The sequence below is a fragment of the Quercus lobata genome, chromosome 12 (genome assembly GCF_001633185.2).
Source record: "Quercus lobata isolate SW786 chromosome 12, ValleyOak3.0 Primary Assembly, whole genome shotgun sequence".
Classification (NCBI taxonomy): Eukaryota; Viridiplantae; Streptophyta; class Magnoliopsida; order Fagales; family Fagaceae; genus Quercus; species Quercus lobata.
In genome coordinates this window covers 18,225,605-18,243,770 of record NC_044915.1, presented here as the reverse complement: position 1 = coordinate 18,243,770, position 18,166 = coordinate 18,225,605, and the positions used below count along the sequence as shown (strand labels likewise).

General features: G+C 33.0%; 1 protein-coding gene across 1 annotated transcript; it reads left to right on the top strand.

Moving 5' to 3' along the window:
- The first annotated feature begins 16,349 nt into the window (after positions 1-16,349).
- On the top strand, positions 16,350-17,519 carry LOC115970735 (protein LURP-one-related 4-like). Its single transcript, XM_031090338.1, has 3 exons — positions 16,350-16,577; positions 16,973-17,188; positions 17,385-17,519. Exons 1-3 carry the CDS (start codon positions 16,350-16,352, stop codon positions 17,517-17,519), a joined length of 579 nt encoding a protein of 192 aa, XP_030946198.1.
- The last annotated feature ends 647 nt before the right edge of the window (positions 17,520-18,166 follow it).

The following is an 18,166-nucleotide window of genomic DNA, read 5'->3' as shown; positions in this document are numbered from 1 at the left end:
GTCGCCGGTTGAAAATCAGGCTCCCAGGGTCTTATGGAAAGAAAATGCTCGCTGATGAACCAAGGCCCTTTCTTGAGAATAGCATCATAATCTTCTCTCAAAGAGAATCGGGTAAGGAAAAATCCATGACCCAGGTCGACACATTCCAACCTTCCAGCTGGTTTCCAAAGCGACAACAGTCTATTGTGGAGAAAGGTAAATCCCACTGAGCGGCCAAAAACCTTTACTATGAATGCACAACCCCATGGCTTTCGGATTTGCCATTTAAACTCCTTAGAGAAACTCACCGTAGCAAGCCCTTCTCGCAAAGCTTCCACCTCTCCTTCCTCTGAGTCCGATTCATCCTCCATATTATCCACAAGCTTAAAGGCCTGAGAAAAGGCACCAGGAATCTCCCCCATAAGTTTATCTTTGAAGGAAGTAGCCCGGTTCCAAGGACTAAAACTATGATTAGGAGACAGTGGCATTGCGTCCTGTCCTTCACCGTAATCTGTGTGATTGACGTTTTTTACTTTCTTATTGCTGCGCGTAAGCTCAGCTTGTTCTTCACGAGGGAGAGCGAGGGGGTCCGTCATGCTGAGTTCAAGTTTTTTTTTTTTTACAATTGTTACATATATATGGAAAATTTGTTTATTTGGAAATACATTAATTTTAGAAATTATTGTACCTACTAAAGAATAGTTATTACAACCTATTAGAGAAGAATAGTTATTCCTTATTTTGAAGAATAACTATTCATAAAGAATGACTATTCCTTGTAATAAAAACATTACCAAACGATTAAACTATAGGAATAATTATTATATTACAAGGCTTATTACAATCTATCAAATATGCCCTTAGAATGATAATCTTCCTGTCGTTTTTTTTTTTTCCGCAATTCTTAATCCAGTTCTAGACGATTCTTTGATAGCAGCTAGGCAAGGTTAAGATAATAAATACTAATCACACTTTTTCTTTTTCTTTTTTCCTGAAAAACAATATGACTACCGACAAAAAACAAAAAAGAAAAAAGATAGACAACATGACTTAACAATTCATACTGAAACCACAACAAAAAAATTAAATAAAAAACATGGAAACTAATTGGTTTGGAAAGAATGCAATAATCTCTGCAAGCATGAGCCTGTTAGAGTGATCGAATATGAGAATTGGAGGTGTTCATATGCACTATCATATTTTATGTGGGTTTTATAAACTATGAAGTATCTAATATTTAAGCGAGGGATCTCACATGATGTCATGAATTATTAATTTATTGGGTTAATTAATAAATTCAAACGTAGTTATATATCAAGGTCCACAGTGATGGCAATGCGAAACTGACTGGGATTGAGCCATATTTTCCAAAAGTAAGTGAATTCAATTGTCAGTGTGTCACTGATCTAGAAAAGCTCCAATGAATTGCCATTGCCAAGCATAGAAGAGTTAGATAGTGATGACAAACATAGAATCCAATTGTCAAGCACTAGTAAAGGTCCCTTGTATACGGTAATTATAATATATAACCATCTTTTTGGAAAATTAATATTTGGTAAACTTTGTTACTCTTTTGTCAAATGAACCACATGCCAAACTCTGCTTTCCGCGTCAAAGTTTCTAGTAGTCTTAATCAGGTGATTGTGATTCCTAAAAAAATAGGATTATACACGAAAGTTCAGCGGAAAAGACAAGGAAAATTCATTGTCTTTCACAAGAATAGAAAATTAATGTCCTCAATGGTATTGGTATGGTTGTTGAGAAAAACCTTTGAAAAATCTTTTGCACCATTTTATAGACAAACTTCACCAAAATTCTTCCATATGGAACCGGAAAGAAACATCATGATGAGATTGAGGGGTATGATCATCTCCTTTTCGATCACCCTTTCTCATGGCTCAATTTATCCAGAAAAGCCAATATTCTTTGGATGAGAAGAGCATGGCAGAATACTCTGATACTATCTAATGGATTATTAAAAACCAAATAGGGAAAATTTTCAAATTGATAAAATGGAATGGATAATCTACGGCATTAACATCAACTGTTTAAAAAAATCCTATTTTATCATTACAAAAAGTTACTTTATGAATTTAATAGAACATTACATCATATGATGTGTGGTTCCAGTTAGTTCAACTGGTAAAATCTCTAATAGTTGAATAAGAGATTTGTGGTTCAATCCTCGTCTATACCAAAAACCAATTAAGAGTGGACACCAAATATTAAAATTCTCTCTAAAAAAAAAAAAAAATCATATGATGTAATTTAACATCATACATCTCTGGCTTTTACATTAACACATCACCCATTAAAATAACCTAAAATAAAACACTATTTTTTTTAAGTAAAACCAAAAATAAAGAGAGAGAGAGAGAGAGAGAGAGAGAGAGAGAGAGATAAATGAGAGAGAAAAGAGAGATAATTAATAAAGAGGAGAGAGAAATTATTTAAAAATTTTAGCACATCTAATGGAGATTAAATTTTGGTGTTTGGTGTTCTAAATTCTAATTTAGCACATCTAATGCTATCTCTTTAAATGATTGAAATGAATATTTTTCAGTTAGTGTGTTTAGGAGTAGGGGTGTTTGCGGTGTGATGCAGTACGGTTTTGAGCCATTTTTAATACCGCACTTTGCGGTGCGATTTAGCTAAAATCATAATTGCACTGCACCTTATTTTTGCGGTTACATGTACGGTGCGGTGTGGTACGGTTTAGAGTTTAATCAAAAACATAACTGTACTGCACCTCATTTTTGCAGTCACATGTGCGATACTATGTATAAAATGCGGTTTGAAGTCTATATATTTTTCAAATTTTGGGCTTTTCTTACTTAGCCCAAAACTAATTTTTCCCTTTTTTCGGACCAAGTTTTAAATTATTGAGCTAGTTTTTCTTTATTTTGGGTTAGCTTTTCTAGTCAACACTTGCTAGGGTTATTAAACTATTAATAATATATTTAATATTAAAAATAAATAAATATATTAATATATAGAGAGGGTGCAGTTTGTGCAGTTTCTTATTATAAAACCACAAACCGTATTGCACCATGCAATGTGGTGTGGTGCGGTGCACTATTACTTGCGGTGCAGTGCGGTTATGCCATTTTACGGGTGATTTTGGTATGGTTTTTGCGGTTTGGTGAACACCCCTATTTAAGAGTTTACAAAAAAAGAAAAAAAAAATAGACATTTGCTATCATAGCTATTATTTTATTTGTGCTTTAAAAAGCAAATCATGTAATTTTCCTAAATTAAAGACGGAAATGAATTGTTCATTCAACTTTTAGGAGAAATGCACAGTCATAGTTGTCAAAATCGCAATCTGGATTGTAGGATCGCATGATTTTATAGTCCAACCTCACCAAAATGTTTAGGATCGTAAAAATGGTGGGATCGTATGTAGGATCGTGTAGGATCATATGAAATCCTACCGATCCTACCAAAACATCAGTTTTTGGGTTTTTTTATTTTTTTTTATGGGATAATTTTTTTATATGGAACTTTAAGGGTTTTTATTTTTCTATGTTGTGATGGTATGACTTTTTATTTATTTTTAAATATAATTATGTTAACCTAAACAAATGTTTTCTAGTTTCTTTTTTCTAGTTCACTTATAATCAAATTGAAAGAATGCTTCATCATTTTTAAATGAAGAATTTATATTGGCTTTGCTACTTTTTAAGCTATAATGTTATTAAATTTGTTTGATCAATATACTAATTTGTGTTCTAATATTACTAAAATGTTTTTCTTATAAATAATTTTATTAGTATGCTTGTATTATATATTGATTGATAGATTTTTTTGAGTATGCTTTATAATTGTTGGTATAACTTGAATAGTTGAGTGTGAAGTTATACCTTGATTTCTTTTGCAGCTCTAATATACAAATATATAATGTCTACATAGATGATAAACTGGATGATGATGATGATTAAGATGGCGGTTATAAGAATCGTAGAATGAGAATAATTAAATGTTCACTTCACCTTAATATTCATCTTACTTTTGGATTTCATATTTTAGTTAGCTAGTTTCCATATGATGACTTATTTTGGATTTTAAACTTGGAACTTGGAATATATTTCCATATGTGTTGATAAATATTTTGGTATTTGGTTGCTAATTAAACATTTATTGAATTTTTTAGATACATTGGGTCAAAATTTAAATATATTTGTTTCATTAGTATAGGTGTAGCAATGTATGACATGCAAATTGCATCATATGATGCAAATCTTTCTTTTTTTATGGATAAAATCACAATTTACGTGGTTATTCAACATACAAAGTCATTATCAATGTGTTTTTTGCTTTAAATCTGAAAATATGTAAGATTTTACAATTTATGATCTGATCATACGATTCACAATCTGATCCTACAATTCACGATTCCACCTTATCTCCCATGATCTTACGTAAGATCCCGATTTCAACAACCTTACACATAGTGCATTGAATGGAATGAATTCTCTCTCTTAATAATTCCATTCATTCCCACACAACTATTAAACAAGGATATGAGATATCTCTTAAAAATGCATTTCAATTTCCCCTTCCAAAGTAATTTTTGGAAGGGATTTGACTCCAAATTTTTTTTGGAACCAATAAATCACTTAAATCTCCCAAGTCCCTCTTTTATATATATATATATATATATATATATATATAAATAAATAAATAAATAAAAAACCCTCCCAAGTCTCAACTTTGGTGTGAGTGGGCACAACAATAAGGCTGAACTTGGCCCATTGTGGAGGAGCACTAAAGCTAAAATTAAAATTGGCCCACATTATGTCTAACAAAAGGTCATGAGCCCATGAAGCTGAGCCGCCCCAGGCAACCACCACAAAAATTCTTTGTGATCTGGGTTGGAAAGCTTCAGAATTGTGAAACTTTACAAGTTTTGGGCCTATAACCTATTTAACTTAGGGGGTGTTTCTTAGCCCCAATATTTGGATGGAGGAGAGAAAACTTTTCGCTATTTTCTACCGCTTATTAAAGAGTTTAGCATAAGGCTCTTCAAAATTACATTTAGCCAAAATTTTAATCAAACTCATCCAAAGACCTCATGTATTAGGCTCAAATATATTGTCAAAAAATTTTAACTATTATGAATAGTGGGCTCAAAACACTGATTAACATTTTTCACTCAATACATAAGAAAGAAAAAGGTCTTTTTTTTTTTTTTTTTTTTTTTTTTTTTTTTTTTTTTTTTTTTTTTTTTTTTCTCATATTTAAATAGAATAATGGTAGAATATTGAGGCTAATGCATGGTTTTAAAAACCGGTACGGTCAAATATCCGGAATAGAGAGTGATTCTTGGTTTTATGGTCGAACCGGAGTCGGACCGATGGTCGAACTGATGATGTCATAAATAATTAATTAATAATTATAAAATATAAATAAATAAATAAATAATTTTATAACTAATATTTTAACTAAAAAATTAAATTAAATAACAGTAAAACATTAAACCTTAACTTTAATTTATAAGAAATGATATGTCCACAATATTTTTACAACAAATTTTAATTGGCAAATTGTTATTAGTTGTTATTGTCAAAAAAGTAATCTTAGTATTAACTATTAAATTCAAATTTGAATAAATAATAATTAACCACCTATAATTTATTGTAAAAATATTATAAATATAACATCTCTCTTTATTTATATATTAGACAACCAAACTCAAGCTCACTACAAAAATTATTTTAGTTATTCTTTTATTTTTCAAATATCAAAAAGTCACCCATGAGTGACAATATCATTGCCCATTTCTTTTCCACCACATATCCTACCTTTAGTTCTTTACACGTTGATACTCCACCCACCACATATTTTGAAACCTTACATCCCCACCTTGGTTAACTAAAAGCTCTGTACTAGTTTCTTCTTTGACCTTTTTCTAATTTCTCATCTCTTTGCCTTCAATACTCTCTGTTAGTGCAAACACAATAATAATGGAAATAATACACAAAGAGAAACTGAATAGTACTTCTGAATATTATTAATATAATACTAAAGAAAGGGATTCAATACTCACAACACTCAACAAGTGTTGTATGGCTAGAACAACCTCTGCACAAAGTGTTCAAGCCCAAAGCTCCACCAGAAAGAACACCCTTCCTTGCCAATAATCTCTCTATTTTTTTAGTGTGTATTGTGAATTGCAGTAACTTGGATTGGGTCTGAATGAGTCTATTTATAGGCTCAATGGGCCTTACGAAATTACTACCCAATTTATTCTAATTAATTAGGTCCAATTATTCTGATGTAATGGGTGTTACAAGATTAATTGTTGGATATTAATCTGATGGGCTGGAGTTACACAATTAATGGTGAGATGAGGAGTTTCTGAAGAATGAATAGGCCCAAACGGATAGTCCATTAAGTGGGTTAATGGCTCTTCATTGTCCATAATAAAAATGGAGTATTAATTCGGGCCATTTACTCACCAACGAATATGGTAATTATTCTGAATGGACTGTCAAGTAGGAGGATCCAAGGGGCTGATTCATTTCCATTTTTGATACCTCCACTCTTCACCTCCCCCTTGCGCACGTATCTAGCCCAATATCTGAGACAATTCATGTTAGCCCATTAATCACCACAATTAAAAGGAATAAAAAAGTCTCTCTCCTTTTCAATGTGGGATTAAACATTTTTCACAACTCTTCATCTTCCATATTCACTCCACATCTTTACATTTATTTTATAACATTTACTCATTTTAATTATTTAATATTAAAATGTTCCAACAATCCCCCACTCATTTTAATATTAAATTTTAGTTAAAGAGAGATTACCAGGCAAAGATGGGTCACTATGCATCATGAAGGTGTGCTCTGCATTGAACCTTCACTTAGTAAAACAGCGATCTTAACTCCAGAGTCGTAGTGGTCTCCGACTTGAACTAGGACTGCTTTAGGGAAATTAAACATCACTGCTTACACATAACAACCCAGGTGTTGACATGAGCTTTTATAGCTAGCACTTTACGGCCATGTGCTAATCCCAGTTTCATGGGTGTATTTGAGATTAAGTCCAAATCTCATAGGGAGCGGCCCCACCCCCACACTCACATAGGTGAAATTTGTCAAGGGTGCTCCTGCAATTTTGACACCCCACTCATACGAGCTACAAATTTCATTAAGAGTTTTTTACTCAACCTCTCCACATTACAGGATAAATGCACTTACATCATAGGGATGAACAATTAAAAAATTATTTACAGAATAAATAATTTAAAAAAAAATAAATAGTGCATTTCTTACGACCATCATATGACTCGTTTTTCCCATTGAACCCAATTCTCAGGATCTCTGGTCCTTGGGTTGGGTATCCTCATACATGGCTCATGATTCTATGGACTTTAGTCCCATCCCCCTCGATGTATTCCAGACTCTATCTTTTGCCAAGGCCTTGGTAAATGGATCTGCAAGATTATCATTAGATTTAATATAATCCACAGTTATGATGCCACTACTCAAATAAGATCGCACGGTACTGTGCTTTCTTCTTATAGGTCTGGATTTACCGTTGTAGTAACGGTTTTTAACTCTACCAATTGTGGCAGTGCTATCACAATGAATTAATATAGGTGGAATTGGCTTTTCCCAAAGGGGAATTTCATATAACAAATCTCTGAGCCAATTTGCCTCTTCACTAGCTGAAGCTAATGCTATTAATTCAGCTTCCATTGTTGAATTAGCAATTATTGTTTGCTTTTTAGATTTCCAACAAATAGCACCACTACCTAAGGTAAAAATATAACCAGTGGTAGAGAGAGAATCACCTGACAAAGTATTCCAATCGGCATCACTAAAAGCTTCAATCACAGCAGGGTACTTTTTATAAAATAAGCCATAGTTTTTGGTACCAATTAAATATTTCATAACTCGCTCAATAGCTAGCCAATGATCTTTACTAGGTTTGCTAGTAAATCTGCTAAGCACTCCTACTGCATATGCAATGTCAGGTTTAGTACAATCTGTAGCATAACGCAAACTACCAATGATACTAGCATAATCCTTTTGATTAAAAATCTCATTATCATTATTCACAGGAAATAAATGAACACTAGAATCAAAAGGAGTAGCTACACTTTTGTGATCATGAAAATTATATTTTCTCAATATTTTCTCAACGTAATGTGATTGATCAAGATATATTCCATCACATGTTTTTGTAATTTTCATGCCCAAAATAAAATTAGCCTCACCAAGATCTTTCATATCAAAATGGCTTTTAAGCATATTTTTTGTTTCATTTATAACATGCATATTTGAGCCAAAAATTAACATATCATCCACATAGAGGCTAATAATAACATGTAAATTATTCCATGATTTAGAATAAATACATTTATCACATTCATTTGATTTATAACCATTCTCAATCATGCAGGAATCAAACTTTTCATGCCACTGCTTAGGTGCTTGTTTCAAGCCATATAGGGATTTAGTTAGCTTACATACCTTGCTTTCTTGGCCAGGCTCTACAAAGCCTTCGGGTTGGTCCATATAAATCTCTTCCTCTAGGTCCCCATTAAGAAAAGCAGTTTTTACATCCATTTGATGAATTTTCAAATCAAAAATTGCAGCAATGGCAATTAACAATCTAATAGATGTAATTCTTGTTACCGGAGAAAATGTATCAAAGAAATCAAGATCAGCTTTTTGTTTAAAGCCTTTTGCAACAAGTCTAGCTTTAAACTTATCTATTGACCCATCCGGTTTCAACTTTTTTCTAAGGACCCATTTACAACCTATGGTCTTACAACCCGGTGGAAGATCTACTAATTTCCAAGTTCTATTAGAAATTAGAGATTCCATCTCATCATTTACAGCCTCTTTCCAAAATATGGCATCAGGTGATGTTAAAGCCTCTTTTAAATTTTTGGGATTTTCCTCAATGTTAAAAACATAATAATCAGGACCAAAATCCTTTTCAACTCTAGCTCTTTTACTCCTTCTAGGTTCCATTTCAAAATTTTCTTGATTTTGAAAATGTGAAGTAGAAGAACTAGGTTGTGACAAAATATTTTCTTCACCCCCACTATTTTTCAATTTAAAAGGAAATTTTTCTTCATGAAAAATTGCATCACCAGATTCAAAAATTATTTTGTTTTCAAGATCAAAAAATCTATAGGCTGCACTATTAATCGCATAACCAAGAAAAGCACAGGTAGTAGCTCTTATACCTAATTTAGGCATTTTAGGGTCAGTAAGCCTTACATAAGCAAGACAACCCCATACTCTCAAATATCCCAAATTTGGCTTATGTCCTTTCCACATCTCAAAAGGTGTGGTGTGTGACTTTTTATGTGGCACCCTATTCAAAACATGACATGCAGTTAAAATAGCTTCACCCCAAAAATGTAAAGGTGCACCAGATTCAATTAACATGGCATTTGTTAACTCAATTAAAGTTCTATTTTTTCTTTCAGCCACACCATTAGAAGCAGGTGAATATGGTGCAGTAGTTTCATGGATAATTCCCAAAGACTGAGCAAATGAGTTGAATGCACTTGATTCATACTCATGGCCTCTATCACTTCTTATTCTTTTTATTTTTCTACCGAATTGATTTTCAACTTCTTGTAAAAAATCTTGAAATTTTTCAAAAGCATCACTTTTATTTTTCAACAAATAAATAGTTGTATATTTTGAGAAATCATCAATAAAAGTGATAATATATCTATTTCCTCCACGAGTTAAAATTCCTCAAATTCACATAAATCGGAATGAATTAACTCAAGCAATTCGGTATTTCTTACAACATTTTTATGAGGCCTTTTTGTAATCTTAGCTTGACTACAAGTTTCACATTTTTCAAAATCTTTTGACAGTCTTGGAATTAATCCTAAACTACTCATGATTCCCACATATCTACTATTTATATGACACAAACGAGCATGCCAAAAATTAATAGAAGAAAGCATATAAACTGAACTGGTAGATGCTTTATTATTCTCAACATTCAATTTAAACATTCCATCACAAGCATAACCCTTGCCCACAAATAATCCCTTTTTTGTGATTACATAATTATCAGATTCCATAGTTTGCTTGAAGCCAGCCTTGTTAAGCAAAAAACTTGACATCAAATTCTTCCTCATGGACGGAGTGTAAAGTACATCTTTCAATGTTAGCACACGTCCAGAAGTGAATTTTAATTCAACCTCACCACTCCCAAGAACCTTGGTTTTACTAGAGTTACCAAGCATAATAGTTTTTTCTTCTTCAAAAGGAGTGTACAATTTGAACCAATTCTTGTCATAGCAGACGTGCCTATTAGCACCGGAATCTGCCCACCACCCTTCAACATATTGCACCATATTGATGTCTGTAATCATAGCCACTAAAGGCTCTTCGGTTACGTTAGCCTGCGGGACAGATTCACGTTTCCGAAATTTGCAAAATCGAGCAATATGCCCACTCTTGCCACAGACAAAACAGGATCTATTAAATTGATCTTGTGAAGGGGGTCCTTGGTTCTTATTGTAATTTTTATTTGGGTTTCCCCTTCCTTGAGGTCTATTATTATTTTTAAAGGCTCTTTTTTTTAGGCTTCAATTGAACATTTCTAGGAAAATGATTTTTGGGCATATTATTATTGGATGAAATAAGGTTTACCTTTGTGGTGGAATTACCATTGCTCTCTTGTGTCATGAGTGCATCTTGTCCTCTAGCCTCCTCCTCCACACGGATGCGTGTGATCAAAGTCTCCAAGGATGTCTCCTTCTGTTTGTGCCGCAAAGTTTTTTGGAACTCCCTCCAAGATTGTGGTAGTTTATCAATTATGCCAGCTACCACCAAATTGTCTCCAATCTTTATGCCTTCGGATCTCAATTCTGCCACAATCATTTGGAAGTCTTGTGCTTGATCCACCACCGATTTTCCATCCACCATTTGGTAACGGAAAAATCTACTAGCAGCATACTTCTTTGCACCTGCCTCCTCGGTATCATACTTGCTTTGTAAAGCCTTCCAAATTTTCTTAGCAGAATTGTAAGTTGTATCATAATAATCATAGAAATGATCGGCAAGACAATTCAATAGATAAGAGCGACAATTATATTCATCTTTTGTATACTTATCTATTTTTTCTTGATGGAGAATATATTCTTCCTCACTCATCTCATCGGTAGGAACTTTTGACGGATTCTTGTAAGTGAGGATGTAGGAGACTTTGAGAAGACTTAAGTAGAAGAGGACCTTTCCTTTCCACCTCTTAAAATGGGCTCCCTTAAAGCGAAAGGGCTTGTTGAGATCTCCAACAGGCTCATTTGGTTTCTCTTGTGAAGACTCCATGTGTGTGAATCTCCTTAAAATTGTTGGTGCAAACACAATAATAATGGAAATAATACACAAAGAGAAACTGAATAGTACTTCTTATCTATTTTTTCTTGATGGAGAATATATTCTTCCTCACTCATCTCATCGGTAGGAACTTTTGACGGATTCTTGTAAGTGAGGATGTAGGAGACTTTGAGAAGACTTAAGTAGAAGATGACCTTTCCTTTCCACCTCTTAAAATGGGCTCCCTTAAAGCGAAAGGGCTTGTTGAGATCTCCAACAGGCTCATTTGGTTTCTCTTGTGAAGACTCCATGTGTGTGAATCTCCTTAAAATTGTTGGTGCAAACACAATAATAATGGAAATAATACACAAAGAGAAACTGAATAGTACTTCTGAATATTATTAATATAAAGAAAGGAAATACACAACACTATTTGGACTGAGGCGCGGCACTCGCTCTCTTTAAGGAGATTCAAGCCCTTGGTTGGCTAACTCTTGTAACCGGTGCAGACCTTCTCTGACTTGTCTCCCCCAGGATATAACAGCCCAACAAGTGTTGTATGGCTAGAACAACCTCTGATTCATTTCCATTTTTGATACCTCCACTCTTCACCTTCCCCTTGCGCACGTATCTAGCCCAATATCTGAGACAATTCATGTTAGCCCATTAATCACCACAATTAAAAAGAATAAAAAAGTCTCTCTCCTTTTCAATGTGGGATTAAACATTTTTCACAACTCTTCATCTTCCATATTCACTCCACATCTTTACATTTATTTTATAACATTTACTCATTTTAATTATTTAATATTAAAATGTTCCAACACTCTCTCTCGTTCACTATATGTGCATCAGTGCATGTGCGAGTCTCCAAGAGCAGTAGCAAGATTTTTCTCATTCTTTTTTACTCAGCCAAAAAAAAAAAAAAAAAAAAAACGAGAGCAGCAAGAAAAGCTCTTAACCTGAAGCGGACAGACTGTACCTGCGTGACTGCATCTCTTTGGTTTGGGTTTCCTCAGTTCTTTTCAACTGTGTCAAGTCATAAATAGTAAATCTAATATTTTTGGTGTCAATGTGGGCATCTGAGGCTTCAAAGCTTTAGACTTAACAACATTTTCAAAGTCAAAACCTCTCTTCTTCTTAAATCTGAAACAAAATCTCTTATTTATTTTTATTTTTTTGGTCAGAAACACAGTGGCTGAAGTGTTGGTGAACAAGCTTAAAACCGGTTTAACCGTACCGATTTTCGGTTTTTCGATTAAACCGGCGGTTTTTTCGGTTTTTCTTTCATTTTTTATTTTTAATCATAACCGGACCGGATTAAGGTCCGGTTTCCGATTAAATCGATTGAACCGGACGGTCCGATCCGGTTTTTAAAACACTGGGCTAATGTAGTCGTTTGTAAATATACAGTAGAAAGTAACAAATGTGAGTTTTTTATTATAAAATCTGACTAAAAACTGAGCTTGATGTGAATATTAATATTCACATCAAGCTCAGTGCACTTTTATTATGTATCCAATCACAAGTTATGTAGGTACTCAGTAGTAATGATTTTTTATTTTTTATTTTTAATTTTATATTTCTAAACTTTTAATGATTTGGATTTTGGCACCTGCGCCAATCCTCCTACCCTTAATGCCACCTCCCCTTGCCCTTCCCATAAATCCATAGAGCCAATATTTTCTTAAAATGGTCACAACAGTAGGGCTTGGGAAGGGCACAAAAAAAAAAAAAAAGGGGTCACAAACATATGATCATCGTTTTATTGGCTGAATACATGATTATCGATCTAAACGTAGAAATAAGCCAGCCCAACACAAACATAGATGTGTATTAATCATATATAAGTTCAATTTTTCTAAGGTGTTCTGGATGGTCAATAAAAGTACGTGAGGTACATGCCTATTTTCTGGGCTGACGGAAGAACTTTCAGCATCCAAAGCATGACCATGGACATTTTAACCCAAATAGAAAAAATATCCCAATTTATAATGATTAGGAGAAGGCCGTCGACATTGACCCTTGTAAGATACTAATATTTCCTGTCAAAATGCCCCAGGAATTCCTCTAAAATTCAGATTTGTCTAAAATCTAAATATTTTCAAAAGAATCTACGTATAAAGTGTGAATTTAAGTAGAGTCGTAGAATTAAGGGAAATATTAATATATTACTCTTTTTTTCTGAAGTTTAGAAAGGATATTGTAACCGATCTACTGGACTAGTTAGCCCAAGTGATAACTCTCTATACACTAATGCTATGTTTGGAAATTTGGAGGGAGAGGAGAGTAGGGGGAGTAGATGGAAGGGGAGTAGTGAGGAAGAGAGTAGAGGGAATGGTTATCCTTCATCTTGTTTGGATGTTTTTAAAATTAAGTAAGGGGAAGAGAAATAATTAGCCTTTTCATAATTTGTAATTTGCTAATATGGTAAAAGTAATTTTGGTAATTTATTTGGTCAAACATTTCTATGCTCTATTCTCCTTCCAAATCTCTCCAATTTAGGGGAATTGAAAATGAGGGGTTAGAAGTAGTTAGATCCCCTCTAAACCCCTCCAAATCCCTCCCCCTCCTCTCTTAAAAAACATCCAAATAAGGTAATTTAACTTACTCTCCCTCCATCCAAACAAACTATAAGTGCATAGGGGTTTAGGGAGAGTTGGGTTGAAAAGCTAGCAAGAACTACATTATCATAGTTTAATTGTAGTTGCACCGTAATTATAAAGGAAAGTACAATTTAGTTGAGGTGGTATATCCATGTGGCACCAACAAAATTCAATAAATTTCAAAAGTGTCAAGGTGGTAAGTTATGATTAGTGTGCAGTAAAAGTGATGTCAATAATAGTCCCATGTGAAAATGACATTTTAATAATTACAATTTACCATCTCAACAAATCGGGAAAAAAATTTGTGAAATTTATTGCGTATGTGGCATCAATTGTTGGATAAAATTATTCTTACACTATCTTATTTACTTCTTCTTGATGATTAGTTTTTGGGGTAGATTGGATTCAAAACCAAATTCTTTATTAGATGACCAAAAACTTTATAAATCCAAAATATAATTGTATCCATTATAATAAGGACAAATTTTGACTTCAAATATGTTTGAAGTCTTAGGTTTTAACCCATATATACTAGAAAGATAATGTGTCCTTATTATATGCAATACATATGACTCATTTAAAATAATTATATATAATTACTTTTTTTTTGCTAGGTAATTATGGGGGATAGAACCCCCGTGCTCATGGATACACATGATATCGGGTACCACCAGACTACAAGGCCCAGTGGTATTATATACAATTACTTAAGTGTGGTTAAATGATTTATGTGCATTACACATAATAGAGTCACATACCATTTTCTTTTAAAAAAGCTTACATACTCCTTGCAGTAGTGCTTTGGGCACTCACAAAGGGAGTGGGCCCCACACATGGGACCAACCATGAGGCCCACCCTCTCTGTGAGAATTCAAAAAACTGTTCTAAAAGTATATAAGTATTGCCCTTATTTTCTTAGTGTGTGTTGAAGTCTAAGACTCCAAACATATCAAGAGCTTTGCCCTTTAGTTTGTATATGTATAATAAATACCAATTAGGATCTAAGTACATATTAGCCGGTTTAGAGTCCTATAGGGACAATATTTTATTTTATTACTTGTACAAATACAGATGCAACATTGGTGATATATTCATGTTCGTGCTCATTATCCCAAAAAAAAAAAAAATGTTTGTGCCCATTTCTTTTTTTCCCTTCTTCTTTGAAGCTTTTCCATAAGTAGAGGCATAACCAGAAATTTTTGTTTGGGGGGGCCAACTTATGATACTAATTTATTAGCTTATACAAACTTTCATAAATATGCACAAATATGTACATCTATACACACATATAGTTTAGTATCCTTCATAATGAATTCTTAAAGATTTCATTTTTAATATAAGTTACCAAATTTCTACCAAAGTGAGTAAAAATTTTTCAATTGAACTAATGAAGTATTTAAAGACATAAATGATCCAAAACTTTAATAGACACAAGAACACATTTTACAATTAAAAAAAAAAAAAACATTCTCTATAACTACTAGATCAATTGGAAATTTTTTTTAAAAGCATCATTGGACTAACTCAAATATTGGGGGAGTCCCATTTTTGTAGGCTAATAATTAAAATATTAAATATTTATATATAGTATTAAAATTTTTTAAAATTTTTTCATACATGTAGCTCCACCCTGACTATGAGCATATAGACAAACAACTCATGCCTGCTGCCTCTATTTTGTATGACATCATCAATATTTTAAATTTTCCACACACAAAAAATCACATAATATATTGTTATTATTATTTTAAAATAAGTTGTTTTGAGATAAATACTGATTACGTAAATAATAAAGTCTAGCGACACCAAAAAAAAAAATCAATATTGTTGAGGATTTGGAATAACATTTTGTAATTTTGCATGAAAGTAAAATTAGTGGTGAGTCAAGTATTATCGCTCTACTGATCATAACTTTATTAAATTGTATATAAAAAAAAAAATGGTATCCCTAATATTACCAGTGAAGACCATTAAAAAAAATAAAAAATAAAAAATTTCTAGAGGCTGCTGTCCGGAGAATAAATTACACATTGTCCAAAGAAACATGCCTAACACATGCATGCATTTAGTAAACTGTATAGAAACTCTTGTAGAGTTGACCCACTTCTTTGCATCACTTGTGCCACCTCATGGTTACCGAGAGACATACTATAGTTTTGCTGGAGGGCTTAACTAAATCAAGATCAAAGTGCTCCTCCACACACAGTAATGAGGTACCTATATAGCTAGGTCAAGGTGCAAATGAACCAATCACATAAAGGGAGAAAAAAAAAAAAAAAATCCAGATGGTTTTAATGACTTATTATTAGACTTGCCTCCATGACTCTGACGTTACTGTATTTTATTAGTTTGGAAGTCAGCTAGCAAATATCTGGAAACTAAAATTATCTCTTCCAGAGTTCAGACATGATCTCATCTCAAAATTAAATCCCAAAAAACAAATATGTTCCTATTAATGGCTAGGATCTATCCTCATATTCTCACTGGTTCTCCCTACATGACTTCAGAAGGAGAAACATTTACTATATGGATGAAATCACTTTTATACCATGCATATGGTTGCACTGTCTTTAATTCCAAAGGTGAGATTGTTTATCGCGTTGATAACTATGACAACAAGTGTAGCAACGAAGTTCATCTCATGGATCTACGGGGGAAAATCCTCTTTACTATACGTCAAAAGGTAAGCATAATCAACTTGTTTCTTTTTTTGATGATTGGTAAGCATATAGAATTAACTTAAATAATGAGTATAATGATTTTTATTTAGTTTGTTTTTGTGCTAGGTTGGTAAGATTTGAATTGAGTGTTGAGACTGTATGCCCCTATAGCTAGCCAACTCCTTGAGTAAAAAGTTTTAGCTTCTGCTTCTTTTGGATTGGTTTGGTTTTGCTTTTATTTTTGTGTTTTTTTAAATTTATTGGACTTTATATTAAGTGGGAGTTTTTGTTGTTGATTCTAATAGTTAGAACTTTGTGCACTAGCTAGGTACGGTTGTTTTTATTTTTATTTTTATTATTATTATTTTTTAAGCTAGTATACTTAATAGTGCTTTTCAAATTTTGACAAATTTTGCAGAAATTACTAGCTTTTGGATGTTGGAATGGTTATAGATGGAGCGGTTCTAGCATAAACAAGGAGAAGCCGTGGTTTCAAGTCAAAAAGTATTGCAGAATGCTCATGAGAGATGTAGCTTGTCGAATTACTGTGGGGTATGATAAATATTGGATAGTTAGATTTGCTAACAAAGCAGCATTTAGAATAGTAGACGTCAATGGAGATGTTGTTGCTGAGGTGATTATTTGATTTATTTGCTAAGTTATTTCTCTGTTCATGTGTTGGTGTATAAAATGAATTTTTATATTTTAAAACAATTAATAACCATCATGCTAATACACCGAGAAACTGCAATTACAAGCACACAGAGAGCTAAAAAACCCATACTGGCCGGGGATTCACTTTATATTTTGTTAATTTTGGTTTTGGGCAGGCAAAGCGAAAGTATTCATCTTCTGGAGTAGTGCTGGGAGAGGATGTGTTGGCTTTGGAGGTGGTGCCTCATATGGATCATTCACTTATCATGGCTTTCGTGGTAGTGTACGGATTAATTCGTCGTAGAATGTGAATAATCTCCATCATTGACTAGAGGCAGGGGCGGAGCCAGAGGGGGGCGAGGGGGGGCAGGTAGTTGAATATGATTCTGACACAGGAAAAAGAAAGTAAAAAAAAGTTTTATCAAACATCAAACAGTATGACCTTTTCACCTATTTTACTGTTCATGTAAGTAGCTTTTGTCTTGTCCAACTCAAGTTTGACACCTGTTTCACTTTTTTTTCTTTTTTTTTACCATTTTCATTGTTAATGATACATTTTACCGTATTTTATTGTTGAGTGATGCTAGAGATACTACAAATTTTATTACTTATATCTTAAAAATTGGTATGTCACCAATAACAAAAAAAAATTTCAAACATTTATTCATTATAGATTGTTTAAGTAACACTAATCACATTTTTACCATATCAATTTGTAAATTTTTTGTTATAGATTTTGTAGTATGAATTGGTTATTTTTTTAAATTTATTTTAATGATATGAAATATGTTTATTTTCTTACGACTGTTTATTTATTTTGTTATTATTATCGATTAATATTTTTTAGATCAATTTCACTTTAAATAATATCTTTTAATGTTGCTCCCTCTGAACCAAAATTCTGGCTCCGCCACTGACTAGAGGTCGTCTGCAGCATGCAAGCTTAGGGCCTCTTTGA

What these genes read in the sequence shown, in the direction of transcription:
- LOC115970735 (XM_031090338.1), top strand. Translation starts at nt 16,350, where the DNA reads ATGGCTAGGATCTATCCTCATATTCTCACTGGTTCTCCCTACATGACT. An exon ending in TCTTTACTATACGTCAAAAG is followed by an intron (nt 16,578 to 16,972) that starts GTAAGCATAATC and finishes CAAATTTTGCAG; the next exon opens with AAATTACTAGCTTTTGGATG. An exon ending in ATGGAGATGTTGTTGCTGAG is followed by an intron (nt 17,189 to 17,384) that starts GTGATTATTTGA and finishes GGTTTTGGGCAG; the next exon opens with GCAAAGCGAAAGTATTCATC.